This window comes from Mustela erminea, chromosome 2 (assembly GCF_009829155.1).
Source record: "Mustela erminea isolate mMusErm1 chromosome 2, mMusErm1.Pri, whole genome shotgun sequence".
NCBI classification, from domain to species: domain Eukaryota; kingdom Metazoa; phylum Chordata; class Mammalia; order Carnivora; family Mustelidae; genus Mustela; species Mustela erminea.
The window spans coordinates 21,960,878-21,982,190 of NC_045615.1; the positions used below are offsets into that span (position 1 = coordinate 21,960,878).

General features: G+C 37.9%; 1 protein-coding gene across 4 annotated transcripts in view; it reads right to left on the minus strand.

The window, feature by feature from the left end:
• Positions 1-21,313, minus strand: part of NR3C2 (nuclear receptor subfamily 3 group C member 2) — a 336,934-nt gene that overhangs the window by 268,629 nt on the left and 46,992 nt on the right. The window contains exon 1 of one of the 4 annotated variants that reach the window (XM_032330615.1): positions 1,557-2,512. The exons of the other annotated variants lie outside the window; for them this stretch is intronic. Coding sequence (XP_032186506.1) covers positions 1,557-1,591 — 35 coding nt within the window. The 5' untranslated portion in view covers positions 1,592-2,512. Of the gene's footprint in view, positions 1-1,556; positions 2,513-21,313 lie in introns of those variants that run through there. 4 annotated transcript variants of the gene reach the window in all.

Here is a 21,313-nt window from a genome sequence, read left to right on the forward strand (position 1 = left end):
AGGGGCTGGGGCTCAAAGCCTTGTAGCACAGTGATCAGCAGCTGCCTCTCAAGATAGGAGATGGAATTTCCTCCCTAGAAGTTTTTATACATACTGGAACTCTTCAAAATTACAAATGCCCTAAACTATAAGCCATTTTTACTCAGTCTCCCAATGAATGACACCAGATGGCAATCGCTTACCATAAATAAAAGAAAAAGGAATCAAGTGAAAATTAAGGAGGTAAAAATTTCTTCAAATTACACAACATTACAAAATTATACACCTACATTCTATAAATGTAAATGAAATAGTCTATATTAGCATACCATGTTCTCATTATTCATTAAATTTAATCTATAAAAAAGGCAAAATAACCCTTTATCTAGACTCTTCTCACTGAAAGGAACTTCTAAGGTCATCTTGCTCTACCCACCACCTTACCGATGAGGAAACTGGGCCCAGAATGAGTCAACAGCCTCAAGGTCATATTATTATGAAACAAAGGCCAAGATGAGAAGCTGGCCTCCTAATGCTCAGCCTAATTGCTTTTTCCACGATACTGGTGGAATTACGTACCATATTTCTAGAGAAACACTGAAAGTAAGACCTATTAGTTACATATCTGTCTAAAAGAACCTCATGAATACTTAATCTTTAGTTTAACAACCTAAATTTTATGAGGAAACTGAGGCAAAAGTAGCCAATATATTTTGCCCAACTTTTTTTTTTTTTTTTTTTAAGATTTATTTATTTAAGATAGAGCACGTACATGTGCGAGCAGGGAGAGGGGCAGAGAGACAGGGAGGAGAGAATCTCAAGCAGACTCAGTGCTGAGTATGCCCCAACATGGGGCACGATTTCACAACCCTGAGATTACCATCTAAACCGAAATCAAGAGTCAGACACTTAACCAAATGTGTCACCCAGGTGCCCGATTCTGTCCAACTTTTAAGATTATTTTCAACAAGTTCAATGAAAATCCCCCCTTAAAAAAATAAAAAAATATGAAGATACGAAGAAAATTCATCACAATAACCAACAGAGCATCTCTGTAGAAGCAGACTCCCTTTCTTTGTTAATCATCTAAGCTTTCTTAGATTCTCCACATTTCCTGCAAATACTGTCATAAAACCTATCTTATTATAAACATAATTTCCTCCACCTTTAACTGCATCGAAAACAAGACAAATATCCCCTAATTAGATCCTAGTGAAGTTGTCTTTTATAAGAAACAAAGATTAATGAGCCAAATGAAAAATTAAGTATGTTGACATAAGTCTATTGTATAAAATAATTTTAATGTCAGGGAAGTAGGAAAGAGCTGTACACTCAATTTTAGCTTGCTTTTCAGACAAATACAATATACATTTAATTTCTACTAGGGTCTAGAAGTTTCCATGTGCAAGATTAATCAACAAAACTGCAAAACTTAAAAATGTTGACAAGATGATTCTATCAAGAAAGTATCTACTTCTTTCTGGCATCTCTATTTTAATATCATGAGCAAACAATCCTTTCAAATACATAATACTTCCAAGACTTTTCTCGCATTTTAAGTTTCAAAGGGGACACACCTCGTAGTTGAAAGGCAGACCTCCACACCCTTCATTTCCCTCTACCTCTTTTCAATTCAGCAGCAGCCGCACAAATTCCAACATAAGAGGTAGGCAACTTTGTAATGTCAGAAGTAAAGCAGGCACATTAAAACTAGAATCTGAAACCAAAAATATTCTAGGACAACAGGAAGTAAAATCATGATAACAAAGAAAAGTAGCAAAACACCAATACAGAATTAATTTTTAAAGTCACATAGTATTAAGTGTTTTGAATACAACTCCGTTCACACTTCTCTACTCAAGTTATTTTCATTACCAAGAGAGGACACTGTCCTTTTAAAAATTAAAAGTATTAAAGTTATTCTGTTTACTTCAGCAGAAAGTTACCCAAGGCTAGGAGTGAGGGAGAAAAAAAATGGGCCGTTTGGGCACTTTTTCCCTAACGACAACAACTGTTTTTCTATCTTATGATAGAGGAAACTCTTCAGTATGGAAGGAGAAAGCAAATAAAAGGAAGAACTGTAATTCTTGAGCCTGTGCCAGTTTACAGTATTTAAAAAAAAGAATCTGCGCCACAGCTTGGCGGTCGGCCATATTTACAGTAAGCTATCTAGAGTTTTGCCCGACAGGAAGAACAAAGGACTCAGTGTAGTGCTGCTGGTTTTGTGTGCTTCAAATATTGTACAGAGTAGGAATGCAGCCCCACATGCAACAGACCCTTTGCTTTCTGCAGCTCTCTCTCCTCAAGGACTCTCAAAATGTGGTCAGAGTCTATAAAAGGGCAAGAGAAGGCTTACCACTCTAAGAGTTTTAGCTTAAACTTCAAATAACCATTTTCTTTCACTTTTAAAAAATGCAACTTCTCTATTAATTTAGCTTGAACTTTAAAATTTCAAAAGCTTAAAAGCATATGATGTTTAACAATATAGGTAATTCTATCTTCCAAGAATAGCTAAACCTGAAAAAGAGCCCGGACTACAATTTTCTTGGTGAGATTTAATATATATTCCTTCCATTATGTTATTAGAAATTTTAAGCAAATAACTGGAATAAGTAACACCAGGAAAATTATGTTAGGGACTCAATTACTATTTTAATATAGAACATTCCCGGTCTATTTCCAGAAATAAATAAAAAATTAAAGGTATAATTTTTTTACCATAGTATTTAAATCAACAACCAAAACTCTTTTCCCTCAAAGTTATACTTCTCTTGAAACTTTGTCCAATATAGTATAAATTCAAATTTAAGGATGTTGAAATTTCGATTTAATTATATATACCTGGGTTTACATATTTGCCAAGGTCAAAACATTTTTTTTTGTTCTAAGCAGACACAAAAGACAACACATTTCTGATTTAACTTTCAGTTTTCTCATTGACATTTTGTTCTAGGGGGGAAGGGAGACAAAAGAAAGGTACATAGGTATAATACAGAGACTATTAATGAAGTCTGCTAAAGAGAAAAGATAAAAAAGGCATGAGGGGATATGAGTTGGTGGGGAGGGAAGAAGACTATAAAATTTTGGGTAAGAAGTCGTGGAAGGTTGTCGGGAAACTGAATTTGTAGCCCGTACCTGTATGGGAGAAGGATAACTAGCCTGGGAATATCACAAAGAGCACTTCAGCCATTGTGACCAGCAAAGGATGGGGTTTCTGATGGAATACATATGTATCCTCAAATATTGTGAAGCTCTTCTCACAGGTGGGGGGGGCCACAAAGATAGTTTCATTTAAACATAGATGTTGTCCACAAAACAAGGAAGGGGCTGGTGCTGGGTCAGAAGGAACAGCAGCAGCTAGAAAGAATTTAAAAGGAGAGAAGGTAGGGAAGGAGTAGAGGAGTAAGGGAGAAGCAAAGCTAGAGACACTGAGACTGATGTTGAGAGAAAAGTTAGTGCCCTAAATATTAATATTTATTAATAACAGCTGGACATCAGACATTTGTAAAGAGTCTATAAACTGCGGCCACCTGGAAGAGGCTTCTCCCTGAGAGTCTGGGTAGCTAGGAAGAAGAATCACCAAGACAGTGACAGATGCTTCCAGTTTACTTAGATTTTGTTTTTGAGGTTTCCATTGTTTTGTTTTGTTTCCTTCCTTGTGGGGAAAAAATGAGGAAGTGAACTTCTCTGGGATCCAGGCTGTGGAGCCTCCCAGTGCCCAAGAGACAGCTGGAGGGAGGAATGGGTACACGGTGCAAATACAGACCATGTAGGCATGGCATCTAAAGCCACTTCATAGCGTTACAGGTTACAGGACTCGGGTGCAAGGACACACCAGACATGTGGAGTAAAGGACAGACTGACAACCAGAGGAACTCTTCAAATAGTCTACTGTCCGTACAACTGCTGGGTCCTTGATACTGGCCACGGAGGTGGTCAGAGGAGAAATCATGAGTATGAACTAGAAAGATGCAATTTCTCTCCAATCTGGGTGCTTGGGGGCTCCCTTGAAAGAAAAAAGACAACAGTAAGAAAACACTAGTAGCTTTCAGAGCAGCAAAAACTTTTAACTCATTAGTAACAGTGTTGGCAAAAGTGTGAAATTAGGAGGAGTCTCATACACTGCTGGTAGGACTATAAATTGTAGAAGAACCTGGGAACAACTAGGGAAAAAAAGATATGCATCCTCCATGCCCTGTCAATTTCATTTACAGGAATATACTCAGAAAAATTGTTGTGCCATGGTATATTTGCACAAGGAAACATAAAAGTATTCAGTGTGCTATGCTTTGAAATAAAGAAAAATTGCAAAGAATTTTCATCAAAAGGAAACAAATCGTGTTCATTATAGAATATTATATAGCAATGAAAATAAATTCACCAAATCAACGATGTAAGAAAAAAAAAAAGGATGAACAAAAGCAAGCTACAAAATAATTTACAGCATATTACACAAAAATTAAAAGCTGGAAAACAACACTAGAGAGACTAAACAGCTAATAAAATAAAATGGAAAAAAAGGATTAAGAATATTTATCTCGATTCAATCATGTAGCCAAATTTAACTCTACAGAAAATCTAGATACTTCTTTCAGAATATGCATTTTATTTTAAAATAATTCTTATTTAAGAATCCATTTTAAGAATGTGAGCCAAGTATTCTTTATGACAGAAATTCTCAAACAGAAGTGGTTAGGAATTCATCAATGATCCTCTTCCCCACCTCCTCCTGGGGAAGAGGGGGAAGGAATCAAACCCTGGTGCGCAAATGGGTGGAGCAGAACGCACAGTGTAGCAGCAACACCTGTAGAAAGTCCACCCTCTTTCCCAATGTCCCACAGCTGACAAACTGGGCTGTCCCTGCTTTGAGAGACAAGATCTGGGAGAAGTACCGAGAAGGCATCAGGAGAGCTACTAGGTGGGATTTTCAAAGGAGTCTAAGAAATCATCACTTTATAAGGACTAGTTAAGCTTCTTCTCAGAAACAAGAGCTGATAAGAGGTAAAGGACCAATTCTGAATTAAAAGAAAAATTTTATAGTAGTCTCCCATATTATTTACTGAATAAGCAACGCTGATTTTCTAATGATGCCAGCGATAAAAGGAAAGATGAGTGAAAAGTTCAAAGAATTTAAAAATTTACTTCAATAACTTAAAGATATTGGGAAGCAGGATGACCTCATAGACTCTGTATTTATTCTTCCTCATAGATGCTCCCTTATTAAGTCCATATTTCAGTAAGAATATTCTTTAATACCAATAATACCCTATTTTCACCTAATTTGGAAAACTAACATTAAGAATTACATGAAAAAGTTCACAAAAATAGATAAATTTTTTTTTATTATTCAAAAACAGACATACAGGAAAGTTAGACTATCAAAAATGTAGTGATTTGGGGTAAATATGATGCCAGTGGCACTACACACACACATAGTCTTTTTTTCCTTGTTTATTGAAATATAATTCATATACCACACAATGCATGTTTTTAAAATATATGCTTCAGTGATTTTTAATACATTCACCAAATTATGTAACCATCCCTTCTAATTCAAAATCTTTTTATCCACCCCAAAAGACACTGTATCCATTAACAGTCATGTGTCATTCCTCCCCGTCTCTAGACCCTAACAACTATTAATCTATGTTCTATGCCTGTAAATCTGCCTAGTCTGGACACTTTCATAAATAAATGGAACCAGACAGCATGTGGCCTTTGGTTTCTTGGCCTCTTTCATTTGGCAAAATGCTTTCAAATTTCTTAAGTTGTAGCATGTAGCAGCTCATTTCTTTTGTGACTCAATAATATTCGACTGTATAGCTATACCACATTCTGATTACCCATTAGTCAGTTGCTGGACCTTTAGGCTGACTTTTTTGGCTATTATGAAACAATGCTTCTGGGAACATTCATGTACAAGTTTTTGTGTGAACATATATTTTCAGTTCTCTTGGAAGTTCTGGGTCATACGGTAATTGTATGTTATTAACCTTTTGAGAAACTACTTTTTTTAAGGTATTATTTTTCTGAGAGACAGTGAGAGAGCACAAGCAGTGGGGAGAGGCAGAGGGAGAGGCAGACTCCCCACTGAGCAGGGAGTCCGACTTGAGGCTTGATCCCAGGACCCAGGAACCATGACCCGAGCTGAAGGCAGATGCCTAACTGACTGAGCCACCCAGGTGCCCTTACCAGAATACTTTCCAAAGCACTGGTACCATCTTACATTCCTACTAGAAATGCATGAGAGTTCCAATTTTACAACATTCTCACCAACACTTGGCATTGACTGTCTGACTACAGCCATCTTGGAAGGCATGAGTGGTATCTCCGTATTGTCTTGATTTGCACTTCCCTTATTACTAACGATGCTGAACGTCTCCACAGTACACAAACTTTCCCAATAGTTTTCCATATAGTTTAGATTGATCTAACAAATCTATTAGCAATAATGATGAATAATTTTTCAATTCTTTTTTTTTTTAAAGATTTTATTTATTTATTTGACAGAGATCACAAGTAGGCAGAGAGGCAGGCAGAGAGAGAGAGAGAGGGAAGCAGGCTCCCCGCGGAGCAGAGAGCCCGATGCGGGGCTTGATCCCAGGACCCTGAGATCATGACCCGAGCCGAAGGCAGGGGCTTAACCCACTGAGCCACCCAGGCGCCCCTAATTTTTCAATTCTTATATAATTTTTACATCAGACCTCACTAAGGAGACTTACATACAACCAGTGAATGTTTATTTTGTGAATGAAAAAACTATTAGAAGATGATAAAAAGTATATCTTTAAAAAATTATATACACTGACATAAGATTTGATACATTTATATACTCATAATACAAACACTTTGTCCTTAAGCAAACATGTTTGATCAAAGGAAAGTTCAGGTAAGAATGAAGTTTGTAAAAAGCAGTTCAATATCTTCTAGCAAAAGAGTAAATGGTGGTAGGTGAGCTAGTCCCGTTGTTCAAATGCCATTGATTGTTTCTCCAGAAAAATGTAATGATTCTCAATAATCACTGCAAGTTTCATCACTTGTTAGTTTCTAAATTGCTTTATAATTTACTTCTGTGACCTTTCCACAGACTAAAATAAAATACTAAATTATATTCAGAAACATTACTAAGTACTAGAAAGTATATTTTGTCATATGACAAAATATATTATTGCCCACACTCATGACCTATAAACCCCTGTACAATGAAAGTTAGTAGGGAAACCAATGCTTAAAACATGGAAAACGCAATCAAAATGTTCCTATTTCAAAAAACATAAAACAAGGAACTGAAAGCTCAAAGTACAACTGATAGTAACAGTTTACTCACTCCAGGTATGATCACTTTTTAACTCATTCAGGAAATGCCCGCATAATCATTTAGTAAATGACACCATAATGTTTTCCACTGAAAGTACCAAACCCAGTGAACTCCATGAAATTTTGTGTGTGTGTGTTCTAGATATTCTGGTCTAACCATTATGGCACCTCCCACTATGCTTTCTACTTTCAACCCCAAATATCTGTCCCCCTGTCTGGAATTGCCCCTTGTCCAGTTTTCTTTCCCTCATCATGCAATCTGCCCAGATCCAATACCAGCTCTGTACGTGATAGAAAGATGGTCCTGACTGTTCCTCCCACTGAGTAGCTACATTAACTATCAGTGGGGGCAATTAAATCCACAGGTGGGTAAAAGGAGCTTGATTCTGAAGTATCAAAGATGACACCCAGGTTTTTAGTGTGGCTGACTGTGTAGACAGTCACATCCTTGTCCACATAAACCTTTATGAAGGTATGAGTCAAATCAAAGAAAACAATCTTCAAATTACAAAGCACAAAAGTAATTGCAATCCTTTCTGGATCTCTAAATTAGTTAGTTAGTACCTATTCTACGTCCTCCTAACTGGACTTCGACCTAGGTGCTAAGGATAAAGACAAGATGGTCCATGAACTAAATATTTAATATTAATCAAGCACTTATTATAACAGTTGCTTCACTTCTACATCTTCACAGAAGATCCTACTATTGTGCCCGCTGCATAGAGCAAACAAACTCGGGACTTAAGTGGTTTGCCCCAGCCCGTGAACCAACCAATACACAGGCCAAGGTCAAAAGACAGACCTTTCCAAGCCCCAAACCACCCAGCCTCAGTGCTTCGAGCAGCTCTATCAGTGAAGTGTGTATGAAAGGTACAGAATATATATTATACAGATGCAATCATTATGCATTTATAGCATATAAAAATAATGTCTATAATTTCCAGAACATTATACATTAAATAAGCCAGTCTGGGTATTTTATTTCTAATTTGTAACATCATCTATCTCTTTTTAAAATATGCTACAATGGGCGCCTGGGTGGCTCAGTTGTTACGCGTCCGCCTTCAGCTCAAGTCATGATCCTGGGTCCCGGAATGGAGCCCCACATCAGGCTCCTTGCTCAATGGGAAGCCTGCTTCTCCCTCTCCCATTCCCCCTGTTGTGTTCCCTTTCTCGCCGTCTCTCTGTCAAATAAATAAATAAAATCTTTTTAAAAATATGCTACGAATGGCAATAATCAGTAGAGTTTTTACAACATAACCTCTTTACAGGTAACTAACTTCCTACTGCAACCAAAAGATCTACAATGGAAAAAAGAGTAAAAGCCACTCTAAGTAATATTAAAAGAAGAACATGGGTTAAGATCTCCTAAATAAAATAGGAATGCACATAAAACACTGAAACAATATTACCCCTTCTCTCCAACAAAAGACACCTGCTCCCCACTCATATGCTTTAAAAAAATGTGAAAGTCTTCATTTACTCGAGATAGTATGTTCAAATCTAGTTTGTAACCACAGTTCACTTACCCAAAGTGTAATTCAGACAACATATAAATTAGACAATCAATAAACATACTCAGAATATTCTCAAAAATAAACTGTAACAAGAGTTAAATTATTCACAACCTGATTATGTTAATATATAAGAACTTAGAGAGTAGCATGAAATATTGTCATGCTGTATGTTTCATTATACTGTATAAAAGTGGCTATAATAATAGGAACTAGAGTAGTAATTCTGAATGATTTTCTAGAATTTCTTTTCTGAGCTGAGGAAAACCAAGTCTTAGGGCAATAAGGACAGTGATATATCCACGATAGCAAGAGGCATGTTAACTTCATGTAAATCAAGACAACTTAGTTATAATTTTCTTATACTCCAGGTTGTAGTAGCCTGAAATTCTAGTAGATCTTTGTTTTTTTTAGAATCATTTCATACTTTTGCGTTGGGTTAACAATTATGGGTTTTCTATATTTTGAATGTATCTGAAATTAAACATGACAGCTTTGCCACAATTTTATGAAGTTTTATAAATGTTAAACAACAGCTGTTTGACTAGGGATTTACCATACCAAAATGTAAACGAACATCACCAGTGCAAAGGGCCTAAGTATACAACTTTAACACCATAAGCCAGACAGTTTGACTTCACAGAGTCTATAAATAAGCACCTTTTAAAGCTGAATGACAGCAATAAGGAAATAGATGCTCAGTAAAATGACAGAAGCATTTTTTGTTTTGTCTTATGAATCAAGATTCATTAGAAATTTCTGGAAAGGAAAAACATTTTATGTAGACTACATTTGGTATCCATTGTTTTGCCATATTCAAAACAGGATTCAAATGATCATGTATGATACTTCAGGTTTTCTATTACCAAAAATATTAAAAATGTTAAAAAAATCTTCTATATATAATAATAGAAGCTAAAACTTCTTATATCAATATATGAATATTTGTAGTCATTTTATTTCTTATTCTTATACTTCAGTTTCCTATATGCTGTAAATCTTTGTATCTATTTAAAAGCACACTTGGGGCACCTGGGTGGCTCATTCAGTTAAGTGTCCTACTCTTGTGATTTTGGTATTCATGATATCAAGGTTGTGAGATGGCACCCCACGCTGGGATCCACGCTCAGCATGGACTCTGCTTAGATTCTGTTCCTCTGTCCCTCTTCCCCACCCACCGCCTGCACTCTCTTCCTCTTAAAAGAGAAATAATAATTACAAATAAATAAATAAAAGTACACTGGATTTTCCTTGTAAGAAAATATGAGAATTGTATCACTAGTGTTTTTTTTTTCTAAATATTACTGACAAAGAAAAAAAAAGGCGTACTATACAATATGGTTCAATCAACTGAGCTTTTTTGTAATTCAAATTGTATACAAAGAACCTACTAATATTATGCACTTCAACACCACGTGGTTTTGAACTCACTACTCAATTCCAAAATTCAGTACACACTCTAAACAAGAAACAGTATTTGCTAAATTTAATTCCCCAATTGGGTAGAATAAGTTTTCCTATTTTATTTGGTGAAAACTATAGATTTTTCCTATGCTTTTTACCAATTTTTAGCCATAATGTTTTACTATCTGTTCTTCATAAGATATAATGTAAATGGAGAACTTGTAAATTAATTTAATGAAACATTTCATTGCCTTTTACGGTTTCTTCTTGAAATTGGTCATAAGAACACCCGTAATGAGGCATATTGGTAACCAGTCTGCAACTTCAGGTCCTGTAATAACTACAAAGGAAGACCAAATAGTGACAAAAGCCATCAGGGCAAAATCTGTTCCACTCTCCTCGGGAAGCATGATCTCCCTGAATACCACTTTCCGGAGGACAGAAAGGAGATCCTAGATCTTCCTGTGTTCATTTTATCAAAACGGAGGCACATTCCTCTGGTGTTTATGGGCCTTCAGAGGTTAGCCCACACATAAGTATGAATATGACATGGATGCACAAGCCTGCATCATAACCCCGCAGATCCTCCTACAGGACAGCAACACTGAGGCTGCCAAAGGCAGGATTCTGAGAAATAAGCTACCACCTAATGAATGGACAAATTCCCGGGAGAACAGATTTATCCTATCACCATTATATAATAGGAAGAGGCCCTATGCATCATGCAGCTTGTGCTAAAATGCTTAGTGATCTCATTCCTACCATAACAAATTATCTGCCAGAAAAGACCTTCAAGGTCAACCCTGGCAACAATTAAAAAATAATGAAAAGCATTCATCCCTAAGGCAGAGTTAGAATGTTTTAGTTTGAAGCAATGTGCTGTATATTTTATTAGCTATAACTTGTTTAATTATTCATTGCAACTCTTCTTATATTCCATACAGAAACCTCAGGTTGCTCAGATTTCTATCTGAAATCCTTTCTCCCCACCCCCCTTATTCAAGGGCAAATGCCTTAAGAACCCACATTTCTATCCATTATTTTCAAATGGACACAAAGATGTATTTGTTTAAGATAAAATACTAAATTAGAGCCAGCAAGATAACAGAGTGAGAAAGAGGGAAGCAGGGACAGAGAGGAAAAGACAGAGAGACAGATACACTATTTCATCACCCTAAATCATGTAAACCTCTCACGAGCCTTTCCACAGGGATCCTCCTTCTGCACCTCAACAGCACCCTCCCTCCGAGAATTCCACTGTGTTCTATGTACTCCTCTGGTATTCTCAGCGTCCAGGACTCCCTGCAGCCTGAAGGCCTGACTGAAGCATTGCTAGGGCAACTTCCAGAAACATCTGTGTGGCAACCCATCAGTAAGGCCACCGCTTCCTGGCACCTGCCGCCACATTCTGGCACCTGCTGCCCCTAAGGAGAGAGCTACTGGCATTGGTCTCTTTCAGATGCATGGGTGCACGGCAGGTGCTCTCTGCTGGAGGAGCACACAGGGGTGTGCAGGAGCTTGAGGGCAGCTCTGCCCTCCAACACCAACACAAACGGAGGAATGCTGCTGGTGTCTGCAAGCCTGAAACCACCGAGACGGACATGTGGGAAGAAGCGCTCCTCACTCACATGAAATGGAAGAATTCCCTCCCTCCTCTCTACAGCCCTGAACATGAGAGTCCAAAAACAAAACAAAAATAAAAAATCATACTTTAACACCAAAATTAACAGGGTCATTTGCATGTGTGGTCTTAGGTCCAAGCCACAGGTGAGTCTCAAAAGGGTGAGATGCCTGAAAAACAGCATACCTTAGAGCTTTCCATACAAATTAAGGCTTTTACGAGTAACCTGATGGCAATTTTTCATAAAAGTGACCACCAACACTATATATACTTAACTTCACATGTGGTAAAGTAAAAGAGCTAGCTTTGGAGACAAACTGAATAAACGGTAAGCCAAAGACCCAGATAATCAGAACATCTTATACCTTAGATGGATCACAGTGACCAGTTGAACTCCCTCATTTTAAAGGTGAAGGGAGGAAACCCTTCTGCCAAGAAGAATGCAGTGATTTGTTAGGTTGACAAAGTCACCCATCAGCAGATTCAGGGCCCCTAACACTAGGTCTGTAGCATTTCTACTGCAGGACCAATTGCTGTAATTTGAGAACTCCCTGGGGTCAATTTCAAACGGAAGGACTACAGAATGCTAACTTCTTTTTACTCTATTATTCCTTAGAGCTTTGCCTTGTTCCTAAATCGATGATTAAAAAAAGGAAAACAAAAACAAAAACCCCACAACCATACTTCTCCCACATCTGCCATTTTCCTGGGCTTTGTTTTGGGTCTCTACCAGGAAAATCTCTGCACACAGGTGGGGCAGATCCTTCTACCTACCTCTACCTACCTACTCCAGTTTTACTCCCCCCCCCCCCAGGCCCTTATTCTTAGTGACACAAACCCTGTTTTGTGCACAGCAGTGGTTCCCAGCTAATAAAACCCATATCCCAACCTCCAGCTCAGTCACGGATGGCAAAGAGTCTTAGCTCTGGCCAAGGACACATAAGCAGAAGGTACCACTTGGGGTTGCCAGGAAAGCTCTTTAAAAGGGAGTAGATTTGAATGGTTTGTGCCTTTGGCTTCTTGCCTTTCATCTTCTTTGTTCCTAGGAAGATCCTGGAGGTCCAGTAGCCACACAGTCATCATGAGGCAGCAAGCATGAGGATGAAAGCTGGACAGCCAAAAGGAGGGCCAAACAGGTCAGAGAGATCCTCAGATCTGATGATGCTGGAAATCTAGAGCTACCTGCCTCAGGCTGCCTTATCTAGACTACAGGAAAAAAAAAAAAAAAGCGTTTTGGTTAAGCCACTGTGGTTTCAGTTTTCTGTTACATACAGCTGAAATTATTGCTGATTCATGTATCGGGTGTCGAAGGATGTCACCATGAACAAGAAAAAGAAAATCACAATTGTATATTTTTAATTGCATACTTCAATTTTTTTATGGAAGCATGTTTAGTCCAACCACTGACTGAATGCTAATTTATCTGGACTAACATGTGATAACATTGCTGGGGGGGGGGCGGTGCTTGGAAGAGATATCAATATGTCCCACTGTCAAAAACATACTCATCTGATGTATGAAGTGTTAAAAATGGTTGTATCCCAAAAAAAGTTGATGTAAATTGTATCAGTAACTTGTGGTAAGTTCTAAGAATCTAAGAGTGAGAGCAACATCTTCTATATGAATTCCTCCTCCTCACAAGAATGTGTTTTTATTCTAAATAGCTGATGTCTCAATATCTTAATTCTGAAATTTAGAGCAAGCAGTATTATCCAAGTTGTACAAAGAACATCTAGGTAACTGGTTACTGATTTCCTCATCAAATACTTTGTAGCCAGAAACAGCACATGAACAAACTACTGAGAATCTTGCCACATACACTGCATTTCTGATAAGTCATTTTAGTTTCTATATCCAGATTCATTCCCAAGACCACCCAACAATTCTGAACTGTTACTACCTCTGCCAGCCATACTCATTTTTATTCTTGTCTCATTTGCAGATTCTAATAAGCTGAAATGAGAAAATGGCTCCAGAAAATAATTTATATGCTACAGTAGCTTTCTTTATTTTTCTCTAAATATTAGGTAAGTAAATAAAAAGTCCAATACGTTAGAACAAAACAAAGTATGTGAGGGTGAATCAACCTCTTCTAAATTTTAAATTCACAAATTTACTCTTCAAAAAGTCTATTTATATCACAACATGACTTCACATAAAAAACTATCAGCCATCAACACCAATTTCAACATATAAAACCAGACAGAAAATGACAAAATGCTTGGATATAAATAGGAAAACACTGAGCAGTCATTTATTTGGAAATAATAAACCCATCTCTCTCTCTTTTTTTTTTTTTTTGATTTTATTTATTTGAGAGAGAGAGAGAAAGCATGCAAGCAGGGAGAGAAGCAGAGGGGGAGGAACAAGCACTGAGTATGGAGCCCTCAGTGGGGCTCAATCTCACCATCCTGAGATCATGACCTGAGCCAAAATCAAAAATTGGATGTTTAACTTACTGAGCCAACCAGGCGCCCCCAAACAGACCAATTTCTTAAAAATGCTTATCATTTAGCCCCCATCTTGCCCACATACCGATACAGGTGTCATAAGTGGAACTAGTCAGGATGACTCTGAACTGAAAGGCACTCTTGAGTCACAGGAGTGTAGAAGACCCACCCAAGAAAGAGGTATTACTCTGACTCCCCCGCAGATGAGCCAACCTCAGACAAGGGACCTGGGTGGCGTACATCTGTGGCAAGCCAGTTGGAAAGGGGAATATTCAGTCATAGACACTGCCTCTGCAGGCCACCTTACAGCATACTGGTTTAGAGTGGAAGGCTTTGCCTGGCTACTATAGCATCATTACATCATGCTACATGTCAGTATTTTAAAGATATACGTTATTCCTCAACTGATTCAATGTTCAACAATAAGGTATATTTCATCTAAGATTTCCACTTTCATTTACCAAAGCATTATACATGGCTCTTCCTAAGGCTTCAGAAAAGCCTGTCCCAGCCACACCTCCAGGCCTTTGAAACATTTTAAACTGCACTCAACAGCAATGAGGGGCCTGGCCACATCTTGCAAAAAAAGCAAAGCTCCAGGTAAAAAAGGGTTCACTGCAGAGAGATTTTTGTCTCTGTGTATACGAAGAGGACAGTAGGTGCTCTGCCATGAACCTGCAGTGCATAGATAAAAGGTGATTCAGCTGCAGGATTTAATAGGTAGGTTCCCAATGTAAATGTACTATTTACAAATGTAGTAAACGTCCCCATCCTTCCTCTTTATGGTATATTTTAAAAATACATTGATTTGTAGCTTTAGAAGTCTTCTTGTCCTGTGCTCTTTTCTCTCCCCATTTACATTCTAGTACTACTTCTGTAAAATATGAGGCTTTGTTCTCTTTGTAATTACAGGAAAAAGTCCTCATTAAGAGAGGGTGCCAGTTTAACTTTTAGTAGGTTAATCTATGTAGATAAGAATTTTTACAAACTAAACTGTATAAAAAATATTTTCTTTGGGCTGTGAGAGATAGATCCTGCCTCTTCATGCATTTCATAATAGCTTTACTGAGATAATCAAGTCTTAAATATATATTATTTCATTTAAATATACAGAGGCATTCTGTTGGTTATTACTACAACAAAATACTGAGGACAAAAATACTAAAAGGATAAAGGATATTGCTAGGGAAAAAACCCTAGATTCAGAAATTACTGCTTCATATTAAAAACAAATTGAGAATTTTAAACTGTAAAGAACATAACAATATTTTTTAAAAAGTTTCACCTGCACAGTTTAAGCCACCAGGGAAACGCAAGTTACAATCTTAAGATACTACTGCGCACATATTAGAATGCTCAAAATCCAGACTGCTGACAATACTAAATTCCAGTGAGGACGGGGAGCAACGGGAACTCTCATTCGCTGCTGGTGGGAATGCAAAGAGGTACACAGCCCCCTTGGAAGACCGTTAGGTAACTCCTTAGAAAACTAAATGTACTCTTGGGCACCTGAATGGCTCAGTGGGGTAAGCCTCTGCTTTCAGCTAAGGTCATGGTCTCAGGGTTCTGGGATCGAGCCCCACATGGGACTCTCTGCTCAGCGAGGAGCCTGCTTCCTCTCTCTCTGCCTGCCTCTCTGCCTACTTGTGATCGCTCTCTCTCTCTGTGTCAAATAAATAAAATAAAAATCACGTAAAAAAAAAAAACTAAACTAAACACACTCTTAGCTCGCAATCACACTCTTTAGCAGTCACCTAAATAAATGCAAAACTCGTATCTACACACAAACCTGCACACAGATGTTTATAGCAGCTTTATTCACAACTGCAAAAACTTGGACGTGACCAAGATGTGTTTCAGTAGGTAAACGGATAAACTGTGGTACATTGGGACAAGAGATTATTATTCTGTGCTAGAAGAAATGAGCTATCAAGCCATGAAAAGACACGGAGGAGTCGTAAATGTACAATAAGGGAGAAAAGACAATCTAGAAAAGGCTATCTACCGTATGATTCTAACTACAAGACATTCTGGAAAAGGCAAAAATATGGAGACAGTGCAAAGACCAGTGGTTGCTGGGGCTGACACAGGTGAGGAAGGGATGGATAGGCAGAGGAGAGAAAATGCTGGAAGCAGTGAGGTGCTCTGAATGGTATGATAATGGTAGATACATGTTATTATATATTTGTCCAAACTCACAGAATGTGTAAGACCAACTTTAAACTCTAGTGTAGACTATGGACTCTGATAATGACCTGTCAATGTAGGTTCCTCTTCTAAACAAATTACGATTCTGGTGAATGATACTGATAATATGTGAGATTATGCGTCCCTTTAATTTTGCTGTGAACCTAAAATACTCTTAAAAAAGTCTTCAAAAATTCACTTGTAACACTATGCCTGAATTTTTAAAATCATTACCTTTTACACAGGCAAATTTAAGAATGTGTAATGTAATGGTTCATGCTGTTTGTGAATACATAGGAATGTGGTAAAAGTAGAACACATGTACTAGAATGGAGCACACCCGCATGGACATATCTGGGGAAGGAGTAAAGGAAATGTAATTAGGAACCCTTCAATGACACATTACTTAAAAAAAAAAAAAAAAAAAAAAGAGGCAGGGAGGTCAGCAGTAATGTTTAATTAAATACTGACAATTAAATCAGAGATAAATGCATGGATGTTTATTAGTATGTTCAATTATTTTCTTGTCTTTTCTACATTAAAAAAAAAAACAAAAAAACAAAAAAACAACAACAAAACCCTGGGGTGGAATTACAACATTCTCAGATGAAAACAGGACCAAATGGGATGTGGAGTTAGGTAAGAAGCGTCAGGCTTGGGAAGAGTTGGAGTGGCAGAGATTGTACACAGAAGGATCACCAGAAAAGAGGACAAGGTAGGATAGTCTGGCGAGACAGTACACTGCAGGCACTGTGTGAATGGAAAACACAACAAGGTCTTATTCAAGTAGATGCTGCTTACTTGGTGATGTGTGACCCCAGAATTCAGTGCTGTATATATCAGCTTACTATGGGCCAAATAAAAAAGATGCTTGATTTGTTGCATAAAACAAAACCTTAAATACAGAGGAAACCACTAAAATAATGTAGGAACAACAATCTTGAACAAAGATTTGGCAGCATACACACTACACACAAATTGTTATAAAATACGTGCTTACCTATAAGTGTAAAAATTATGCCTGCTCATAATATGACTTTTAAGAGTGAAGTCAGGAATTTATTTTATCTGGTACACCACAGTAATTTGCTATACAGCTTTATGAAACAGCTAAAATAATGGTACAGCCAGAAACCAATTGTTGCTAAAATGCATTCAGTTAAAATGGAAAATATAGGGAAATAAAACACTGTAATTGTCTCTCAACCCACATTATATATTATGTTGCTAAATTATATACTATTATATTCTCTACATTTCAATATGCTTTCCCATGGAGGAATTGATAACATAAGGAAATGATTCTCTGCTTTTATTTCTGAAGACCTAAAACATATCTCACACATATTTATAAACCAAACAGGGCCTCAGCCTCTTATTAGATCCCGAGGCTTATAAAATCTTTTTCACAAAACCACAACATGAAATAATGCATGAAGTAGCTAACGCAAATTTTCTGTTCTACTTCTTACTCTGAATCACAATTGGGGAGTTACATATTTAAAGTGAGCTATAATATGTGAGAAAAAAAAATCAAGGGTTTCTTAATTTTAGAAAATTCTTTTAATAATTCATACAAATGTTGTCTTTGGCCTTGATGATACTTATTTTAACCTTGTCATCCACTGAATTGTTGGTGCAAAAAAGCTGAGATTTCTCCCCAAAGGGATGAAAGAATTCCATAGCCCTGGTCCAAATGTAGCAGGATGGTGACAAACCACATACTAGGAAGGAATATGCATACTACTTAAACAAAAGGGTAAATGTCTCCTTTACTAGGGGCCATGTGAGAATTTTCTTTTAATGTAATGAACCATCACAATTAATAAAATAGTAGAAAAACCTTTTGGGAAGTAGAAGCTTACATACCTTAAGAAAGCGAGTAATTTTCCAAATAAGACACACTTACCAATTATGAACGGAGACATTTAAACCAAAAGAGATAGACCGTGGCAGAGATTTTATAGAAATCACTTCATAACTCCTTCTACGTTATGTTTTCAGTCCAGATTTTCTATGAGTACCTTAATATCTGAAATAGGAAAGACAATAATGTGCTTGCCCCCTCTTAAGTTTGAGACTTCACTGAATTCACTCTAAGGAACTACAGTGCTTCTGAAATATTTGCCAAAAGCAAGATTTAAACTGTGCGTTTCTTGCAGACTTCCAATGTAGATGCAAGAATGCTCTCTCAGGAGGTTACAACCATCCCCCTCTCTTGTGCTGAGAGTAGACACTTCTGACTGGTGTCCCGGGATTCAGCCCAGCACCTGCTTCTGACTCTGTGCTCTACAGATAGAGAAGACTAGACTAACAAAATTGGGAAAGCCCGTCCAGGAAAACACAGGCTGACTTTAAAACATGGTTTTGTTTTGAACAATCTCAAATAAATATTGCCCTTATGTAAAGTTAAAAAAAAAAAAAAGACTTTATTATTATAAAGTGGAAGTGTTTTACTAAAATAAAATACTGTAAAAGCTGCTGCTGCTTTCTGAGACAGAGAAGAGGAAGATACATTTAGCGTGCTTCTAAGTCCCTTTAATAATTTAAGGCTTTACCTTAATTTCAAGGTAAATGGTATAAATGGTACCATCTCCATGATTAGCTTCTATAGGTAATCAGAGCTGATGTTCACAATCCTCTCCCATCTTTATAAAGACATCTCTCAATAGGTAGAGATTCAAGTGCTAATAAAAGGATTGCTACTAAAATTTATTGCTTCTATTTGAGTTTCCTATAAGTGGAAAATCCCTAAAGCTGTAATAAATGCTGATTTTTTTTTTTTTTTTAATGAGAAGGTAGTTTCAGGAGCCAAAATTAAATTCCCCAGAAATTCACAAATTAATTTCCCTATCTTATTTCATCACATACTCTTCATGGGGAACTTAGGAAATAAAATAAATGTGAAAGGATATGACATTTTTTAAAGTAAAGAAATAAGTAAATTCAAAGTACAGTCATTTCTCAATTATTCAAATATGTGGAGACCTTATCTTGGGTCAGTGGTTCTTAATGATGGGTATGTAGAGCCACCTGGGAAGCTATAGGACGATGCATGTACCCAGGCTCTGCTTCCTATTCAAAGGGTCTGAGGTTGTGCCCTGGAAGTTGCAGCTTTAGAAGCTTCACAGGTGGTTCTGACACACAGACCTGGTAGATGATGAGCTGTCACAGGTTTAAACGCCTTGGGAGCTGGGTAGGTAATCGGAACTAGTGAATGGGCAGTGGCGGGGCCTGTGACAAACCAGAGAAAACACCCCCGGACAGCTCCTTGGGGACTTGTGGATGTGAGCCGCATATGCCAGGGCTTCCATTTTGTTAAAGAGAAGAAGAAATTCAGCTTCAGTTTAGTATAAAATCTCTAGTTCTCAATGTTTAAACATGCTGATGATCACACGGAGGCCCCAGCAGTCAGTTTTTGATCCTTGGTTTAAAAGATCAGCAGAACTGGGGCGCCTAGGTGGCTCAATGGGTTGAGTCTCTGCTTTCGGCTTGGGTCGTGATCTCGGGGTCCTGGGTTCAAGCCCCGAATTGGGCTCTCTGCTCAGCGGGGAGCCTGCTCCCCGCTCCCCCTGCCTGCCTCTCTGCCTGCTTGTGATCTCTGTCAAATAAATAAAGTTAAAAAAAAAAATCAGCAGTACTGAATAATTGGTATTTTGCAGCTCCTTGCATCAAGCAGCGGGGTCCATTTCCCTGCCCCCTTGAGTCTAGTTGGACTGCTGACTTATTCTGAGCAACACAGAAGTGACACTGTGCTCCAGAGTTGGGGCCTCCAGACGCCTTGCAGCCTTCCCCTCTGAAGACCCATGCTACCACGTAAGCAGGGGTGCGGTAGGTCACTGAACAGTGAAAGACCACATGGAGCCACGGCCTCCCCCACCAAGGAGCACCAAGCCCCAACAGAGGAGTGAAGAGAACACTTGAAACTCTCCAGCCCCCATCCTTCAAGCCATGAGATGATCACAGCTGCCTGAGCTGACCCGGCTGAGCCCACCCAAAACGCAGAATCATGTTCAAATCAAGAGTTATTGCTTTAGCCACTAAGCTTGGGGAGGTGGATTAAGCAGAGATTGAGAACGGCTGCAGAAATTACAGTGAAAGTAAAGTGTTGCCATCATAAAAATAATAAAAACCCAAAACATGTGGCATCAGTTTGGGGAGTGAATGGTAGACAAAAGCAGGGAAAATTATAAAACAGTAATTAAAGATGGGCGGAACAGCAGCCTGTTGTGGTGAAATAACTGATAGCATTTCTGCTTGTGATAACTTGGAAGACAGAAAATGCATCTAATGAACTTGCTGATGTGGCTAAGAAGATCCTAGAAAGAAGGCTGAAAATATAATTTGTTTCCTTAAGCTGCCTATGATAAAGGCACGGTGGGGGAGGGGGAGTAACAAGAGCTAAAAAAGGAACTTTCCAGTTAGCAAGCAGAATGTAGGGGAAAATAGAGTCCAGAATTTGGTGGTTGGAAATAAAACTGTCTCTCATGCTCAAAGTTTTCAAAATTATAGATAAGCAGTGTGATGGCAGGGGGTGGGGGGAGAAGTAATACTTGAGAAGAAGCAGAATATAAACTTAAACAGAATACATACTTAAACAGACATGCGCACATGTGCGTAGACATAATGTTTTCTATTATTCAAAGTATTGTTTTACATTAAAATAAATAGAAATATACTATGTACAGTTCCTAAATTGGCATGAATTTTCCAGTGTAAGACTTCAAAGAAATTGCATTCTTGTGGCTAGTGGTTGGGGATTCTCCTCTACCACGTTAGGAGTAACTTGGTGGAAAAAGTGAGCTGCTGTGAGGTAACCCCCAGGTAAGCCTCCCTTCATG